Source organism: Micromys minutus (genome assembly GCF_963924665.1).
Source record: "Micromys minutus genome assembly, chromosome: 9".
In the NCBI taxonomy this organism is placed as follows: Eukaryota; Metazoa; Chordata; class Mammalia; order Rodentia; family Muridae; genus Micromys; species Micromys minutus.
Genome location: NC_137978.1, coordinates 67,726,100 through 67,744,698, shown reverse-complemented (window position 1 = coordinate 67,744,698; position 18,599 = coordinate 67,726,100). Strand labels below are relative to the sequence as shown.

At 48.5% G+C, this 18,599-nt stretch overlaps 2 protein-coding genes across 3 annotated transcripts; one reads left to right on the top strand and one right to left on the bottom strand.

The window, feature by feature from the left end:
* Positions 1-128: 128 nt before the first annotated feature.
* Positions 129-11,897, bottom strand: NOC2L (NOC2 like nucleolar associated transcriptional repressor). Its single transcript, XM_080920725.1, has 19 exons — positions 11,857-11,897; positions 11,587-11,742; positions 10,513-10,687; positions 10,302-10,430; positions 8,529-8,649; positions 8,351-8,441; positions 7,299-7,377; positions 7,079-7,189; positions 6,717-6,830; positions 5,897-6,085; positions 5,619-5,758; positions 4,760-4,871; positions 3,708-3,821; positions 3,195-3,296; positions 1,991-2,134; positions 1,758-1,871; positions 1,333-1,468; positions 770-853; positions 129-513 (listed from the first exon to the last, which is right to left on the bottom strand). Exons 1-19 carry the CDS (start codon positions 11,880-11,882, stop codon positions 413-415), a joined length of 2,238 nt encoding a protein of 745 aa, XP_080776851.1. The 5' UTR covers positions 11,883-11,897; the 3' UTR covers positions 129-412.
* Positions 11,898-13,112: 1,215 nt separating this feature from the next.
* Positions 13,113-18,472, top strand: KLHL17 (kelch like family member 17). Of its 2 annotated transcripts, XM_080921088.1 has the most exons (12): positions 13,113-13,288; positions 13,873-14,132; positions 14,221-14,342; positions 14,487-14,708; positions 15,182-15,298; positions 15,514-15,727; positions 15,973-16,117; positions 16,202-16,369; positions 16,746-16,834; positions 16,950-17,023; positions 17,235-17,416; positions 17,659-18,472. In XM_080921088.1, exons 1-12 carry the CDS (start codon positions 13,188-13,190, stop codon positions 17,885-17,887), a joined length of 1,923 nt encoding a protein of 640 aa, XP_080777214.1. In that variant the 5' UTR covers positions 13,113-13,187; the 3' UTR covers positions 17,888-18,472. The 2 variants fall into 2 exon arrangements, with proteins under 2 accessions (XP_080777214.1, XP_080777213.1); XM_080921087.1 differs by lacking the exons at positions 13,113-13,288; positions 13,873-14,132 and having other exon boundaries at positions 14,220-14,342; positions 16,920-17,023.
* The last annotated feature ends 127 nt before the right edge of the window (positions 18,473-18,599 follow it).

The window sequence follows — 18,599 nt, the reverse complement described above, 5'->3', positions numbered from 1 at the left end:
CATACTCCCTAATACCCAGTGAAATTGCCCACTCCACCCCACCCCCTAGGGTACCTTCCCTTTTTAGATGCAAAAATGCCAAGAGTATTTTTTAAAAGGAAAACATATGGCTTAAGAAGAAAGTAATGGATTTATCTTCTAGGGGTAGCTGCAGAGGTCTGCAGACAAACCAAAGACAAAGTGGAGAGGCCATGGAGCCACCCTCCCCACTCTGAACTGTGACAACTCTACAGGTCAGGGTCAGCCTCCTGCTTGGAGCAGTAGAAGGCTCTGCAGAAACAGTTCCCTTTCAGGGCCCAAATGGCTCTTGGTACACTTGTTCTGCTGTAACAATAAAACCCTGTTTGCTGTCTACTGTCCTCTTGCTGCTTGGCTGTTGTCCCCAAGGCTTCCAGGAGCTGACAGGAGGCCCTCAGTCCTCTTCTGAGAGCTGAAGATCCTCTACTTCATCCTGTGGTCCCTGAGCCAGCTGCCACAATTCACTCAGATCCACCCGTGTGTCTGTGTCTCCATCTACAGAGAAAGAAGAGGCTATATTAATTCTGCTATATCATGAAAAGGCCAGTCTTAGAAGTTAGTTACTCATCATTAATTAATTACAGCATTAATTAAATTTATCAGTGTGCTATATAGCTGGTTGCTAGAGAGTACAGAGTAGCTGGTCTGGTATCCCAGGGAGAGGCATAAGCCTGGCTTAGAGCTGTCTTCCCATGGCCTCACCACCAGACAGACTCCAGGGCCAGTCTATTTCATAATAGAAATCACTTACCCTCTGAATTGCTGTCACCTTCTTCTTTATCTTCTTCATCCTGATCTTTCATTCCTCCGTGAGCTTCCAGGAGCCCAGGAACTCCTGCAAATAAAGAACCATCACACATACACACACACATACACACACACACACACACCCCAGGTACAAAGCAATTTAAGTAACTATACATGAGGGTTGGCTAGCCTAGTAGCCCGCTGGACATCCAACAGGGCCCCAAGTCTCAGCAGTGGCAAGGGAGCCACTAGCCCTTTCTGCCACCTATACAGAAGTCCCAGCATGGTGACAATTACCAATACTGAGTCCCCAGCTCAAACATAAGGGGCCAATGAGTAGTATAAGAAACAGATCTAGAGGCTCGAGAGATGGACCTGGGTTTGACTCCCAGTGCCCACATGGAGTCACAACTGTCTCTAACTCCAGTCTCAGGGGATCCATGATACAGACATACATGTAAGCAAAACTAAACAAAAAATTAAAAACAACAAAACAGGTCTGCCACAAGCCAGACATGAATGTCCCAGACACACACAGCTCTTAACCACTCCCACCTCAGGCCTCACCTCTCTCAAAGAAGTCTGTGCTGTCCTCTCCCTCAGAACTGTCCAACTCAAACAGGTCTTTTAATTCTTTCCTGTCTTCATCCTTCCTGTCTTCTACTTTCCGCCTTTTGATCTCTGGGAAGTTCAGGTCTTCTAGCTTCAAGGACCAAAAACATAACAAATGAGGGTAAGGAGAGGCTAAGAGAACTGGGTAGAACTTAGCTTAGCCCAGCCCCACCTCAGGTACCATCTACAGCAATGCACTGGACCAGCTGCCCTGCATGTAAACAGCAATTTATTATAGGCTTCACTTAAACTCACCTTTTTTTTCCCTCCTGCTTTTGTCTCCTTTTCCAACTTCACTCCCTAAGCCCAGACCAGACCACTTCACAAATAACCTGCTTGGCCACTTTCTACTAGGCCATCTTCATAGATCCCAGCCATACCCGCTCTTTGCCACTGATCTCCAGCTGAATCTCACGGTCCCTCAGCTTCTTCCAGTGGCTATAGTATCTGGTGAGAGGTGTCCCCTCTTCATGGATCTGCTTCTCCCAAGCATCCTAAGGATTGAGTAAATTCAGGGCCATGATCATCCTGGAAAACCCTTAAACATCTACCACACCCTAGTTAGTGAACTCAGGCAGCACCAATCCATCGCAGATGCCAAGTCCCAACCCACCACTGCCAGCTGGTCAGACACGCTGAAGGTCACTTTCTGTCGAAGGCTTCGGATATGTTCTGCGTTCTCTTGTACTTTCTCCAGTAGCTGGCGCATCTGCCGGCAGTAGTTAGCCACTTTGCATTCCCGGAGAAATGATTTCAGCTGCAGAAAGGAAGGACTCAGTACAGCTCCAGTTCCAGCTCCAGTCTCACCCCCAAGGGGGTCCAAGCAGTGAAAAGCCATGTGATAATCACAAGTAGACACAAGATTAATCTCTTACTTAGGTCTCACAGGCATAAGACCTAGCTCATGTGCTTTACTCCTGTGCTTGTCTGAGTGCTTCTGCAGCAGCCTGAGAGGTAAGCAGCTGAAAAGCTGTGAGAAACCATAAAACCTTAAACTCCCCCCCCCCCCCATTTTGGTTTTAACACATCTGCTAACTCCTACTCTGGATCCACACGTCCATACACTTAAAATGTTGAGCCTAAAAGTAAAGGTGTCCCGACTACCTGACATCATCAGCCAAGAGGACATAGGGAGAGGCCAATGTCACATTATGTGACCAACAGTAATAGAGCACATGTGCACAGCTATATATGTAACTTCTGCCTTCAAAAAACACCTGTGACTATGAGCCTGACCCAGGTATGAGCACCAACCCCAACCCCAAAGGCTGAGAATAATGGAGCTAATCCCCTACCAGTACCAGAAGAGGACAGCACTAGCCCCTTTCTATGAGAAGAGCCTAAGATGGAAAATAGCTGAGCTGAGAGCAAACATTCTCAGAAGGGATACAGAGAGAGCTGAAAAGGAGGAGAACTACATTTTACTACCAGGACTACCTAGGGAAGCAAAATGGACATCAGACCAACCCAGGCTTTAAGTAGTCTATGGTAGGCTCCAGCCAGCCTGTAAATTCTTGAGGTCCTGATTAAGTTACCCAGACCTAGTCTAACTTTGTCAGTGGCTAATAATCCTTCACAGGTTAATTCCACAGTCCCTAGAGAAAAGCTCTGCAAGCTACCAAGGCAAATAATGACTCTGTCCCTCACTGGCACCAATGGATTTGGCTGCCAGGTAGCGAGATAACCATGGTGTTGCTACTGGTATTCTAGAACTAGAACATAAGGCGAAAGCAAACCTACTAAAAGACTGTCTAAGTTAGCCACAAAGAGGATGCCAAGGTCTGGCCAGGGAAGGGAGTCGGGTGTTAAGCACATACCTGTAGAATAGTAGGCAGCACCATCTCTGGAAAAGCGATGCTATGGGCCTGGCTGTGCAGGTATTCCATAATAAGGTCATACAGCTGTTCCAGCAGACCATCCTGAGGGGGCAGGCCCAACTTCATCAGATGATGAAGCACAGTAGCCTATGATCTTATATTTCACCCCAACTTTGTTCAATCTCCAAGACCAGGGCTATAAAACAGTACTCACAGCCTCCCCCAAGCCACACCCAGCTTCACAGGAACTGAGATTAAAAAGTCATTGCTTTATGACTAGAGAAACTTCAATCTCAGCATTTGAGAGGTTAGGGTTAGGATTGCCTGATCTATGTAACAAGTTCCAGGACAGCAAGGGCTACATAACAGAGAGATCTGGTCTCAAAAGAAACCACAAATGCTGTACAATGTCTATCAACAGACCTCCCTTGTATATCAACAGCCTGAAGTCCTTGTAAGCCAACTAAAACATAGCCCCATGCCTTTTCCAGAAGGCCTTGAGGCCAGCCTCACCCGATATGCTTTCTCCTGAAGGTTGGTGCTGGACAGCTTCAAGATCACAGAGAAGTTGATGGGCTTGGAGCTCATGCGGCCTGGCCGCTTATTAAAGTCCACCTGTTGGAAAATCTATCCACAGAGTGTCAGTCCAACCCAAAGAGATACCCCAAGACCAGGCTATACACCTAAAGACAGCTTAAACCCCACAGATGCCTCCACACCCTGTTCACCTTCCAGAGCCCTGAGCTCCTTAACAGAAAACTATAAGGACTCCTATGTACACTTAATCACCTTTAGAAACAGTGGTTATAAGGATCTGGGCCTCATGCATCCCAGGCATTGTGGATACAACCAGCAACAAAGAAATACAGAGAAGAGAGAGACAAGTCTCAAGGGAAAGACTGTGTTTTCCATACCCCACAGACATACACACTGGCCTTCCTAGGAAGAGGGAAATAGGAGCCTAGCCTAACCTCTTAGTCCAAGGATACCTTCCCAACTACTAGGAGACACCACCATAACCACCCCTGCCAAACACACAGAGCAGGTAAACCAAGGAGGCACAAGGTACATGCAAAAGCATAGAGAGGGAAGATTCTATAGAAAAGCCCCTGACCAGAGAACTTATCTAACATGCTGCTGAAAGCTGAACCAGCTACAACAATTAATAATACATTGGGGGTAGGGAATGTTCTTTCTCTAAGCAAAGGATGCTAACTAACATATAAAACCAATATCAATACCCCCCTTTATCCTACCCATAAATTAAAGTAAGGGCACTGACACTCTGTCAGCAGAGTTTGGTTTCAACCCTTGTGGTTCACTTTCTCAGGAAATCTGGACCTGATGTACAGTGAACCAAGGTAGGGGTCAGAATATCTATCTAGGAAAACAAGAAAGGTGTCATAGTAAGTGTGAGACTTAGAGAGACTAAATACAGATCTGCAAGGACTGCAAAGAGAGGGCCACAGGACCATTGTTATTAGTTACCACTGGCAGACTCAGAGAAGATGTGGTTTCCAAAAGACATTTATAAGTCTAACCCAAGTTGTGTCTAGCACAGTCACCTCGAGAATGAAGGGCAGAACAGGGATGAAAGTGCCAACGGTCTGGGACAGCAGTGTCAGGGCACGTACACAATGCATGCGCAATGGATAAAATCGGGCAGTGGGCAACAACCTGTAAAAAGAAGTAGAGGTTAGTCAGGTAGCCAGACCCAAACATCAGCATTAACTGCCCACTGCCTCTGACTCCTCCCGAATCACAAGCTCCAACTATAGGAAGGTCCTAGTCACTCCTGCAGGGTGAATATGCAGCACCCATGCGGAACAGTAATTTAAATAGTTAACAAAAGCAACAGGACACAACCAAAATGCTTGGCCTGAAAGAAACCCATCCAGCATTAGCTTAGTTTCTCTCACTTCTGCCTCCTTTCCTCTCTACTCACTAATTTGTTTTCTTGTACCACATGCCTCTTTCCCTTCCTAGCCCATTCTTCAGTGTCAGGAGAAAGCTCAAGAGGACAGAAAGGCCCCCTCCTAGCCAGAGAGGTATACAGCATATTCATAGCATATCAAAAGCATTTAGAACTACATCTGAATGCCCTCCAACTGCACCAGGGCCCAAGTAGGCCTCAGAACACACAGGTGTTACATTGTGGATAGCCAACCTATTTATCTAAGCTGAGGTTGACTGCAAAGCCCAGCTGCCTGAAATCTATATCCAGTTCATCTTCTCAGGCCCTTCCCTCAGAAACCACAAACACAAAAGCTAATATTTAAAGTGAGCCATCCAAGAAAATTCTTTGTACAATGTAGTTCACAGAAGCTAACAGATCAGAAACTTCTGCCCTATACTAAGAGCACTGAAGAATTTGCTGCCCCCAAATCCCAGGTTAATCTAACATAGCCCTGTCCTTGCACTCACTTGATACAGCCAATGATGATTTGTGAGAGAGGGTAGAGTAGGGGCTGCAGGACCTCACTGGAACAAAGGGCACTCAGGACTCGACACCACAGGTAGAGGCAGTGCACATACTGCCAGTTGTACACAGACTGGTATGTCTCCTGGTGAGAGTGAAGTCCACATCTAAGGCCCATTCTTCCCTGCCAGAATCACCCAAAGCCTCCCTCCAGAGTGCTAAGCAGTCTTCCCCATTAAAAAGTGGCTTTCAGCATGCTCTAAGGCTTGGGTGGGGCTACTACCTTCTTGCCTGTAGTCATAGCATTACGTAGGTGGACTGCAAGCTGTCGGATGTAGAGGAAGGCATGCTGATAGGAGACGCTGGGGTCCAAGGCAAGCAGTTCAGTCAGTGTCCGTTGCATGAAGTTTATGAGGGGGAGGGTACTGGGAGAGGTAAACTTGCAGTTTCTCACATACATGATGTACATTTGCTGACAGACAAACCAAAGTTAAGAGCCACCTAAGCAACCACTATTCAGTTCCAAGCCACCTGCCAACACCTAAATTAGAACTGTTGTCCCAAACTCAGCTGCAGACTCAATTCTTGAATGGTTCCCAGCACTCAAGGACTCTGATGTTTCTCAGCCTACACACTTGCACCCACCAGCCTCAAGGCAAATCTAAAATATGCATAAGAGAGGAAGGTGAAGGGTAAGAGAAGAGTAAGATGAAGAATAGGCAAGGGACTGAAGGCCTAGGAAGGAAGTAGAGATGCTCTGCTTCATGCTGAGTCTATATAATGGGACTCCAGGTGATGCCACCCCAGGCTTGGAGCTAGACAGCAGAATCTGATCTTGGCTGTGGCCTAAGAAATGTTCCTATTTTCTAGGTATAACATTCTCATCCCAAGGGGAAAAGAGTCCCCTCTCACCACTACCACCAATACCCAGAAGACCATGGATTCCTGTTCCCATCACCACCCTATTTTCTTGGTAAGAAAACTGTGATCAAGAGTTTGGTGTCAAGTCCCAGTAAGGACCATCAACCGCAAAGGCTGTCTGCCAGGTGCTCATGCTGATTCCCAACACAGACCTTAATGAACAAATAGAAGACTCACACTACCTTCAGAATGGGACCAAGGAAGGATTCCTTCTTGTGCCGGCAGACTCTGATGAGTACCAGGAAGGCTAGTACCCGCAGAGATTCTTCACCCGTGCTCCACAGAACTATCATTCTCTAAGGAAAAGATACATCAGTGCCCTTTCCTGGCCTAGAACCATACACGGCTAGCAGGCACGCCTCAGTAGAGCCTATTAAGGGCTGAGGCTATCTGATAGTGGAATTTTTGGTGGGGTGGAGCAAGGAGGAACAGGAGCAGAACAAGTATAGGCACAAATGCTGCCTCTGTCCTAGTCAGTAGTGGGACAAAAAAGGTGACATATGCACACCTAGCTACACCAACACAGTAGGACAGGCTAACATACCTTGAGCAACATTCGGCACTGTTTAGGGAAAGTCAGGTAATAAGGAACCAAGCTGCTGATATGCTGCAGAACAGCTGCAGACACCGTGGCTTCAGCCAGACAGGCTACCAGCTAAAGAAGAAGAGGAGAATAACAAAGCACAAAGTCAAAGTCAAGTCTAGGGTATAAGAGAGCACCAGACTATCAGACATGAACAGGTCTCCTGGGATTCTTTACCCACCTGTACAACTGCACTCAGGTACGTCTTGACATCCACACGGAGCTTCCCCCACAGTGGGCTACTAGATGGCAGCAGCATCCTGCAGGGGATATACCCACCCCATTCCTGAAATTCAGACACAAGTCTGCTCAAGCACAAGGTCAGATAACCCGATCCCACAAATGGCTCCTTACAGCTGGTTGATGCAAAGGCTTACCAGGACCTTCTTGAGTATAGCCCAGACTGACAACTGCAGGAAAGTAACACCTGCCCCTTGCACAGGCCACCAACTTGACCAGAGTTCAGAACAACTGAACTCTATATCCCCAAAGTATATTCCCTTGGACTTTCTCAGATATATTTCTCTTCTGTATACCCATAGTTCTATCCACCCAAACTTGTAGCCAGCATTCAAGACCAATGGGACCTAACCAGTCATGCCATACACCATAAAAAATGTGCTTATATACTCTATTTTACCTAAAACTCAACCCTTAACTGCCAAATAGCTGAACACCTGGCAACAGCAACTAATTCCCTATGAGTTTGATACCTTATTCTTTACTGTCTGAGTACATAATATATCATAGGTATTTACCAAAATCTACTGAACTGTACCAATGACAAAAAACCAGAGTCCATTAAAGATACCCCACTGTCTAGTTCTTCCAGGCATCTAAACCAACACCATCTTGTGGCACCTCAGGCATCATAGCCAATTCAGGGGGCAACCCTGTTTCCAAAACCTCACTTGTCCCTTCAACTGCTCCCCAGAGTCTGAATGCATTAGCCATTGACTTGGGCTTCTATCCAATCATCTGGCTTATTCTCTACGCTCACCACCTGGTGGTTTCCTTACCCTCTCCATTCTCTGATGCTTCTAGATAGACATATCCTGTCAATGTATCAACCAACTGCCACCACCTTGTCCTTCAGGTTTTGCTCTTCTGCATTTGCTACCTCAAGACACATAGCTATGTCTACTCTCAATCCCACCATGACTCATCTGTGCTTCCGTAGACTTTCTGTGACCTCCTCTACCTTAATGTCAAAACCCCTGGCCATCCCCTTACCTATTGCTGTCCTTTAGTGTCTTTCCAAACAGTAGCTTCTGAAGGCAACCACAGAGGTCTCGAATACAGAAAGTAACCAGAGCATTGAACACTGCAAGAAACAAAAGTGTCATTCACCTGTATAGGAAACATAGGTGTCACACTGAAGCCTGGCCCAGGTCCCCTGTCCCCAACTCACCAGCACTATCAGTAACCTGGAACCTGCAAGTCTCATCGACTTCCTGGTCTCCTTGGGTGGTGGCTACAGCTGCTCGGAATGCCTGTACAACTTCATGGAACAGCTTGGGAGTAAGATGGTGCTGAAGGGGCAAGAGATCAAGATCACTAGAAGTAGTTCACAGTACCTGGCTCCAAGAAACTGCTGCAAGTTGAAAAGGTGCTACAAACCCACAGTCTCAGGCCCAGAGCAATTATGAGGCAGGCTAAGGTCACTGGACCATGAGCCAACAACAAAAAAGGGAGAGAATACTGTATTACAAACCTGCTCCAGAAAATATAAGGGAACTCTCCCTTTTCACTCCCTTCCCTCAAAAAAAAAAAAAACAATGTGAGAGCTAAGCATGGTAGCTCATGTCTATAATGCCAGCACTGGGAAAGCAAAAGGCAAAGAGATTACAGCAAGTTTTGAGGCCAAACTGTTCTACATAAAGTTCAAAGTTAGCCACCAGGGTGACTTACATAGTGATTTCCTGCTGTTAAAAAAAGAATAATCCCAAAACCTCTAAGTTAAGTGTGAAATTATTTGGGACTGGAGAGATGGCTCAGTGGTTAAGAGCACTGGCTATTCTTCCAAAAGTCCTGAGTTCAAATCCCAGCAACCACACAGTGGCTCACAACCATCTGTAATGGCATCTGATGCCCTCTTCTGGTGTGTCTGAAAACAGCTACTGTGAACTCACGTATAAAATAAATAAATCTTTAAAAAAGAAAGTGTGAAATTATTCAAAGGACACTGACTTCATTTCCCACTCTTCAACGAACAAATAATGCTACAAGTCTGACTATGGTCCAAAAAGCTTATGTAGTGAAAATTTAATATCCAAGTTTATTTGGTGGTATTTGGAAGTAGAACCTTTAGAAAGTAATCAAGATTACATGAAATGATGAGGTTCAGGACTCCATGGTGGCATTAGCAGACTTACAAGACAGACACTGGGAACAAATTTGGTGGTGTACACGTTTATCCCAGCACTCAGAAAACAGAAACAATTCTACATACCAAAACTCCAAGAGAGCCACTAATGAGATCCTGTCTCAAGAAACAAAACCAAAACCAAAACAAAAAAAAAAAAGACAGATATGGGGCTCAGGACAGTGCAATTACCTACAATGTACAAGTCCTGGGCTTGATATCTAATAACCCAAAAGAGATATATCTGAACAAGGATTACAACAAGGCCTTTACCAAAGACTCTCACCATGCTCTTAGATCTGCCATCCTCCAGCAGTGTGAGCCAACTAAATTTTTTTTATGAATTACCTAGTATAGGGCTGGAGAGATGGCTTGGCAGTTAAGAGAACCGACTGACTGTTCTTCCAGGTAATCTAGGTTTGAGTCCCAGAACCTACATGTTAGCTCACAACCATCTGTTAACTATAAATATAAATATTGTACACCAACATATAAATGCAGGTAAAACACACATATACACAGAAACTAAAACAACAAAAAACAAATTACCCAGTCTGTGATATCCTGTTACAGCAAAAGAAAATGAAATGAAACAAACTCTACATCCACCGCATAATGGCCAGGATCCTGACAGAGAAAGTGAGAAGGAAGTAGACAGGACTATACACTAAAAATAAAGAGATATAGTTGGAGGACCCTTGTAGAAAGACCCTCATTATGTACTTCCTAGAAACATTCTCTTTTCATCTACTGCCTCAGATAGCTCAAATTAGGCAAGGTCAAAGTCTCAGGCCGGTGGAGACTTAGACTACTTCTCACCATGGCGCCCTGCTTCCATCTCTCCACCATGGCAAGGGTCACAGGTACAGGCTCATTCTTCTTCCTCTGCAGTCCTCTAGACAATGTATCATTGTCCTTTCCTCCATCTTCCTCCGTTTCACTTGTTTCCTATACCAGATACAAAAGGACAAAGCTGGAACAGGGTATAGAAATCACAGGTGCCCCAATGCCTAGGTCTGCCAGGTTTCACCTCCAGCATGTCTGGTAGGGAGTGGAATTGTTCTTCTTCCTCCACAGAGCTGTCTGAGTCACTGAAGTCCAATAAGCTCTGGTCATTCTCCTGCAGAAACTTGTAGAACTCAGGGTCTCTGTCCTTTAGCCGAGAGAGCTGGTCTTTGTGCTCAGAAGCACGCCCCTTATGCAGACTGAGAAAATGGGTGTCAGTAAGGCCAGTGAAAAGCCAACAGGGGAAGGAGTTTTTTTGTCCTTCAACATAGCCAATTTGGTTGTTGCCTCAATGCGGCCATATTAGTATATTCCCTTCCTGGTAGGGCCAATGACCAAGCATGAACCAAGCATGAAGATTATCCAGAGGTAAATCATCAGGCTCCTCTCTTCTATAATCACACACATACACACAGCACTTTTGACATTGTTCCTAATTCAGCATAAGGTCAGGGCACTTCCAAACCAGTAGTGCACCCACCATGCTCACCTCATTGCTGTAAACTGTCATTAGCTCTCCTACAATAACACCTCCAAACCATGTGTGCTCTTCCCCTCAAAACTCTCCATTTCCAACCTTGCAACTCTTCCAATAACAACCTTAAAGACTCCTTTTGTATGTTACCTAACGTCAACTCACTGCTTAACTCTGAGATAGCTTCCCATTTTACCGTAAGACTTTATAGAACCAGGCCTGTTCACTGTCACTTGCTGCTTTCCTAGATCTTTTCTGCAATGGCTATGCTCTACTCCAATTTCTTAAAGGCTGTCTGCTTTTTCTTTGCAGTTCTCTCTCAATTTGTGCTCAAGTTGTCATTTATCAAGCCCGAAACCCATCTCAGCATTCCCACCCAGAGACCTTATCCGCACTGGCAAACACACCCTCCAGTTTTTTTCCCCTTTTACCCATAGTTACTTTTCCTTCAACACACTACTGGTTTATCCAGGACCAAGTACTTTTCTTTTCTTTTTTGTTTTTAAGGCCTTTTACACTATCTTCCAACCCACGGTTCTGCGTAACAGAGTGGGACCAAAGAACTACTGGAAGTAGATCGCCGTGCGGCGGGACCAAAGGGTAGAGGGAGGGGCGGGCTCTCACCTGGGTGAGGTGCGCGTGCCCCGCTGTTCCCAGTTAGTGAAGGTTCTTTGCCCCTTTTTCTCCTTCGCCGCAGCCTCGATGTCCTCCAGCTCCGACTCTGATTCGGACTCAAAGCCCGAGGCCAAGAACTCGTCAACTGTTAACTCCGCCAGTCGCCTGCAAGTTATATCGGGTCAGGACCTCTACCAGCCCGCCAGCCACACTTAGAAACGTAAAGAACCCTGGGAGCAAGCGCCTGCCGGGGGTCGGACGCCCTCTTATTCAACTCACCTCCGGGAAGCACGAGATGCAGCCATGATGCTAAAGGAAGCATGCGCCGTACTTCCGGGCCCAGAATGCCCTGTGCAGCCAGACTTCCTCTCCCGAGCCCCGCCCGTCGTACCCTGCTGGTGGCTTTAGGGTTCTCAAGCCGAAGTGCTGGCGGTCCCCAGGCGGGAGGGTGCCTTCTTCCTCTTGGTGCAGCAGGTGTGCTAAGTAGCGAGTTCCGCACGACTTCACCAGTGCAGGCCTACTGGCTCTCACAGCTCAAAGCCTTCCATAAAACACAGTAACAACGGTTCCCACCCCGGAAGCAAGGCTGAAAATCTGAACAGCCCTGCCGACCACGCCCGGGGGGAGATCTTTTTTTTTTTTTTTAAAGTAAGGGGCTGGTCAGACCGCACGCATTTTATCTCAGCTCTCAGAAGCAGGTGAATCTCTGAGTCCGAGGCCGGTCTCTACAAAGCAAATTCCAGGATAGCCACGACTACACAGAGACTCTGTCTAGAAAAACACAGATAAAGATGGATGGATGGATAGATGGATGGATGGATGGATGGATGGATGGATGGATGGATGGATGGATGGATGGATGGATGGATGGGAGGGATAAATAAACAGGATGACAAATGGTAGGCAGGCAGACCGACCGACCAGAGGCTGGATAGAGATGGTGGTTCGGACTTAAAAGCACTAGCTGCTCTTCCAGGGTCCAATTCTCAGTGTCCACGGGGTGGTTCACAACTGTTGGTAACTTGAGACCCAGGAAATAGGATGCTCTCTTCGGGTTTCCGTAGGCACTGCACACAGGTAATTTATATAATACACAAAAAGGCAAAACACCCATACACATAAAATAAAAATGAAAAAAATTAAGTCAAAGGACACCCAATTCCTTGGCGAGCCTGGGTGTGACAAGAATGCTGTATCCATGTCCATAGCATGGGGGCTGTAAGACCCTAGCAGCCCCCATCTGCCTAATGCTCAAATATGTATGTGTAGGAGCACTGAGCCTTTCCACACGCTTGTGAAAGGAGGCCTGAGGATAAATACTGGAACTTGAAGCTAACCTAGGCGCTAAACGCAGGTTAAGTGTTACTTGGAGGAGAGCGGAGATGGGAGTGAGGCTCCCAAACAGGGAGGTTGGCAGCGCAACGCTGATCTGGTTGGGGATGGTAGCAGGTCCTGAAACCTTGTGTGAAGCAGGGCGGGCGGCGCCGAGAAACAGGGGCTGCAGAGACCGGGGAACGCCGGAGTGGACATAGCGACCGAGGCAGTCTTCCTACGGTCCGAATCAGTCAAACAGCGTTGCTCTGTCTGTCGCGAGTTTGGCGGCTGAAGTTATGCAGCCCCGAGGCGAGCGGCCTGCTGGCAGGACTCAGAGTCCAGAGCACAGTAGCCCGGGGCCCGGGCCTGAGGCGCCGCCGCCGCCCCAGCCGCCGGCGTGAGTAGGGTGGAGGGACGGAAGGAGGGACGGCGCCCTGCTAGATAGAGGTGGTGCAGGGTCTCAACCCTGTGGTTCTCCAACCACTATTAAACAGATCCGCAGAATGGGGCAGAAGGGGCTGCTCCCAGGGCCGGGTGAGGTCAACCTGGTGAGTGGGATCTGGGGAGTCACTTCAGAGGGACGGCGTTGGCCAACTTCTCTCCAGTGCCTACCGTGCTCACAAATGTGAGCTGAGAACACGGCTCCCTGGAAAATGTCTGCTTCTCCTCGAAGCACTAGAAGAGGAGCTTGGAGCCCTAGGAAAGGTAGTCAGAAAAAGAGGGACAGGCGCCAGTTGAGAGCAGGCTTAAATTTATGAAAGAATCTGCTCTGGCTCCAATGAGGTTCCTTGACAGGAGAGAGAACTTGAGCCCTGGAAAGTGCCAGTGAGTGACAGGTTGGTCCTTGATGGGCTTTTGGTCCCTGATGACTGAACTACTGGGGATAGACTGCATCTGCCTTGGCTGTGCTGGGAGTTCTCAAAGGTGGGTTGAGTGGCTCTTTACAGTGTATAAACACTGACCTAGTCCTGCGGCCTGCAGCCCTGAGGCAGAGCGAACTCGGCCCAGACAGGCCCGGCCTGCAGCCCCCATGGAAGGTGCGATACAGCTGTTGAGCAGAGAGGGTCACAGTGTGGCACACAACTCGAAACGGCACTACCATGATGCTTTTGTGGCTATGAGCCGCATGCGACAGCGTGGCCTCCTGTGTGACATCGTCTTACATGTGGCAGCCAAGGAGATCCGTGCTCATAAGGTGGTGTTGGCCTCCTGTAGCCCCTACTTCCACGCCATGTTCACAAGCAAGTACCACATACAACAGTCTGAGCAGCCCTAGGGGGATCTCTCCAGATCTACCAGAGCAGGTTGCCTAATCCACTGTGTTCACAGATGAGATGAGTGAGAGCCGCCAGACACATGTGACACTGCATGATATTGACCCGCAAGCCTTAGACCAGCTGGTGCAGTTTGCATACACGGCTGAGATTGTGGTGGGCGAGGGCAACGTTCAGGTGAGGCATGCCATTCCCATATCCATGTCCCCTGAGAGTTCCAGTCCAGATCTGTGTACCCTGGCCTCCCCATGCTTCTCCTCAATATCCAGTTACTCTGTACTCTTCTGGCCCCTTCCTGCCTCATCCACCTTCATGCCCCAGACTCTACTCCCAGCTGCCAGCCTTCTACAGTTGAATGGTGTTCGAGATGCCTGCTGCAAGTTCCTCCTGAGCCAACTTGACCCTTCCAACTGCCTGGGCATTCGAGGATTTGCAGACACACACTCATGCAGTGACCTGCTCAAGGCAGCACACAGGTACGTGCTGCAGCACTTCGTGGATGTGGCCAAGACTGAGGAGTTCATGCTGTTGCCACTGAAGCAGGTAACCACTGAAGCAGGTAACATGCCAGTATGGGCCCAGCCCCCACCATGCATTGTCCCAGCCCAGACCCTAGCAGCCAGTGTTCTGCAATCTTCATTTCAAGTTTCTGGTACAAGTTTCACCCTAAGATTCATTCCCTGGCCATCTCCTCCATCTTCTCATTTCGCCCAATCATTTGTTTTAGATGCCTGTCTTTACTACACTCTAGGATCATTATTTCCCAGTCTCTGATTCTATGTATCTAAGACTACTCAGAACTTCAGACACCCATTACCCCTTTACCCATCAACACCACTACTGGAAACAAAATCTGTGAATCTTGACTTTGCTTGGTCCTTCACTCTAAGAACATTAAGTGTGTGTGTTTGTGCATGTACATGCACATGCCCTCTGTCTGATACTCTCAGACACATTCAGGGTTTTCTGGGCCCTCGCTTACCCAGATGTCAGGTCTGAGGATCTCTCACCCCCAGGTGCTGGAATTGGTCTCTAGTGATAGCCTGAATGTACCCTCAGAGGAAGATGTGTATCGTGCAGTCCTGAGCTGGGTCAAACATGACGTAGACACTCGGAGGCAGCATGTCCCAAGGGTGAGACCAAGTCCTGGAGCTCCCATGCTGTCTAGAAGGGAATGCAGGTGGCTAAGGTGTAAGCTTACTTTTTCGAGTTCTTAGCATCTTCCATTTAGGGACTGCTTTGCCACCTGTCTCAAGAACCAATTGTACAAGTGCTATAGGCACCTGGGTCTTAGCCCTGGGGTAAGTATGCCCTAGGGTCTTGTCTTACGTGGTACTTCCTGCCCTAGCTGATGAAGTGTGTACGGCTGCCTCTGCTGAGCAGAGATTTCCTACTGGGCCACGTGGATGCTGAAAGCCTTGTGAGGCATCATCCTGACTGCAAGGATCTGCTCATTGAGGCCCTTAAGTTCCACCTGCTGCCTGAGCAGAGAGGTGTTCTGGGTACTAGCCGCACAAGACCCCGTCGCTGTGAGGGTGCTGGCCCTGTGCTCTTTGCTGTTGGTATGTTGAACCCCATCTTCTTCCCTTTCTTGCCATAGGCCATCTACCCCAATTCAGAATACAAACCCAACCCATTATACTTATGACCCGTGTGTCTCAAAGACTCTATAGTATGGGACCCACTAGTGTGACCCAGTCTCTATCTCTTCCCACCCTTGGAGCCTTCATGTTGTACTTGGGTCACACTAGAATTGTCTGCCCAGCCTTCTTGAGCCCCTTTATTTATATTGCCTCCCATCTTCTAGGTGGAGGGAGCCTATTTGCTATCCATGGAGACTGTGAAGCATATGACACTCGAACTGACCGCTGGCATGTGGTGGCCTCAATGTCTACACGTCGGGCTCGTGTAGGAGTTGCTGCAGTTGGGAACCGACTGTATGCTGTGGGCGGGTAAGCATAGAAGCTGGGCATGCAGGCTCCAAGGTTTGTCACATACCTGCCAAGCCATCCTTGATCAGCCGACTCTTCTCCTAGCTATGATGGAACCTCAGACCTGGCTACGGTGGAGTCCTATGACCCTGTGACAAACACATGGCAGCCGGAGGTCTCCATGGGCACAAGGCGAAGCTGCCTAGGTGTAGCTGCCCTGCATGGGCTCCTGTATGCAGCTGGAGGCTATGATGGGGCTTCCTGCCTCAACAGGTAGTAGTTTGCGTAAGGGCCCCAGTGGCCTTGCAGGGTTGGCTCAGCAGCAGCAGATGAGGCTGGATTAACTGTGAAGTCACATCTGGCTAACAAAATGAGGTCCTGCCTAATCCAGGCTACTGGGTTTCTAAGGCTTCCTTACTTCAGGTCACAGAATCAGTGGGGCCTTGGCACCATTCTTCCCCTAGAGGGGCCCTCCCTCCAGTTCAAGCAGCCAGTAGCCTGCACCCACCCAGCACATCTTGCTATCTATTCATAGAGTCTGTGATGCCTAGGATTTCAGCCATAGCATTGGGGATGTAAGGGGACAAATTCTGGGAAGGGATCACTTGACTGTTGTAATTGAACATCAGCATCATTCTGGTGTCCACAGTGCTGAACGATATGACCCACTGACAGGAACATGGACATCCATTGCTGCCATGAGCACCCGGAGGCGATATGTGCGTGTGGCCACACTTGGTGGGTGACAGGACCTGCTTTCTGTGGTACCTGCTTTTCTGCCTATCCCCTTCCCACCCACCCCCAAAACTCCTACACCCTGCAGGAGCTTCGTGGGTATATTGCCTTCCCACAGATGGGAACCTGTACGCCGTGGGTGGTTATGACAGCTCATCACACCTGGCCACCGTGGAGAAGTATGAGCCCCAGGTGCATAGCGCACCCCTGTCACAGTGTCCTCTAAAGTGCCGGGTGGAATGGGGCATAATCCCAAATTCTGGCCACCTGTACCATCCAAGGGATCTGCTTTATACATCCCACCCCGACCCTCAGATACCCAGCCAAGAGTAGAGTCTATATTGTGGCAGGGGTGAGGTGCCCTTGGTGGGTCTGCCTTCAGCCTGTCCTCTTGTCCTTACAGGTGAATTCATGGACACCTGTGGCTTCCATGCTGAGCCGGCGCAGCTCAGCAGGAGTAGCAGTGCTGGAAGGTGCCCTGTATGTCGCAGGGGGCAATGATGGCACAAGCTGCCTCAACTCAGTGGAGAGATATAGCACCAAGGCTGGTGCCTGGGAGAGTGTGGCACCCATGAATATCCGCAGGTGTATAAGGTCAGGGGTGGGTGGTGAGTGGTTCTGCCACTACATCTGGTTTATTCCAGGAGTATAGCTCCAAGGGGTGTTCACATAGCACCTCACCAGTACAGCAGGTCCTTGAGTTCCTCCTGGGCATCTGGGGCTCCTTTCATTGCCCTGTCCCTATGGTTCCTTCCTCTGTACCCTACTCATTTGGCCTGTCTCTTAGCTTGCCCCTTGGGCTTACTCTTGCCTATCCAACTCCCCAGGAGCACACATGACCTGGTGGCCATGGACGGCTGGCTCTACGCTGTGGGGGGCAATGATGGCAGCTCCAGCCTCAACTCCATAGAGAAGTACAACCCGAGGACCAACAAGTGGGTGGCAGCATCCTGCATGTTCACAAGACGCAGCAGTGTGGGTGTGGCAGTGCTGGAGCTGCTCAACTTCCCACCACCTTCCTCACCCACGCTGTCTGTGTCCTCTACCAGCCTCTGACACATGTCAGACTGCACAAAGGCCCTGTAGCCTCCCACATGCCTTAAACCCTACAGGGTGGCCCTACCACCTCTGTCTCCTCCACCAAGTGTTAGGGCAGACCACATACCCCCCCAGAGATTTCCTGTTCTTCTGTCTTGGTCTCTGTGTTCATTTGTCCTTGTTCATTTATTTGTGTGCTGTTTGTTTACTCACTTATTTATTGATTCACTATTTATTGATGGGTGAGAAGTGCTGCAACTACCAGTTCACACATTTATTCTTAATTGTCAGCTCTCCTGCATGTAGGGGACCAAGGAGCCCTTCAGAGTGTTCTCTATGGAACAGCAGAGAATGCTGGGGGTGGACCCTCTCTGAAAGAGGATAAGCAACACAGCTGGGCCTTGCAAACAGTAGGGGGCAGAGCAACTATTACAACAGGAGCAGAGGCAAGGGCTTTCTAAGATGCAGACCCCTAGCCAGCGCTTTGCATACAGCACTTACCTATCTCTGCCAGGCACTGTCCCTGAAGGACACAAAGCAGACTTAATTCCTATGTCTTGTGTATACAGTGTAATGTCTTTTCTGGGTCTTCTATGGAGCTGGGCACACAACATGCACTTAGATCCTACACAGCAATATGAGCCAACTTGAACAATAAACATGTTTCTTGGGCTCCATGGGCCTGAGGTTTGTACCTTCTTGTGGGCCAACAGCACATCTTTGGCTTCTC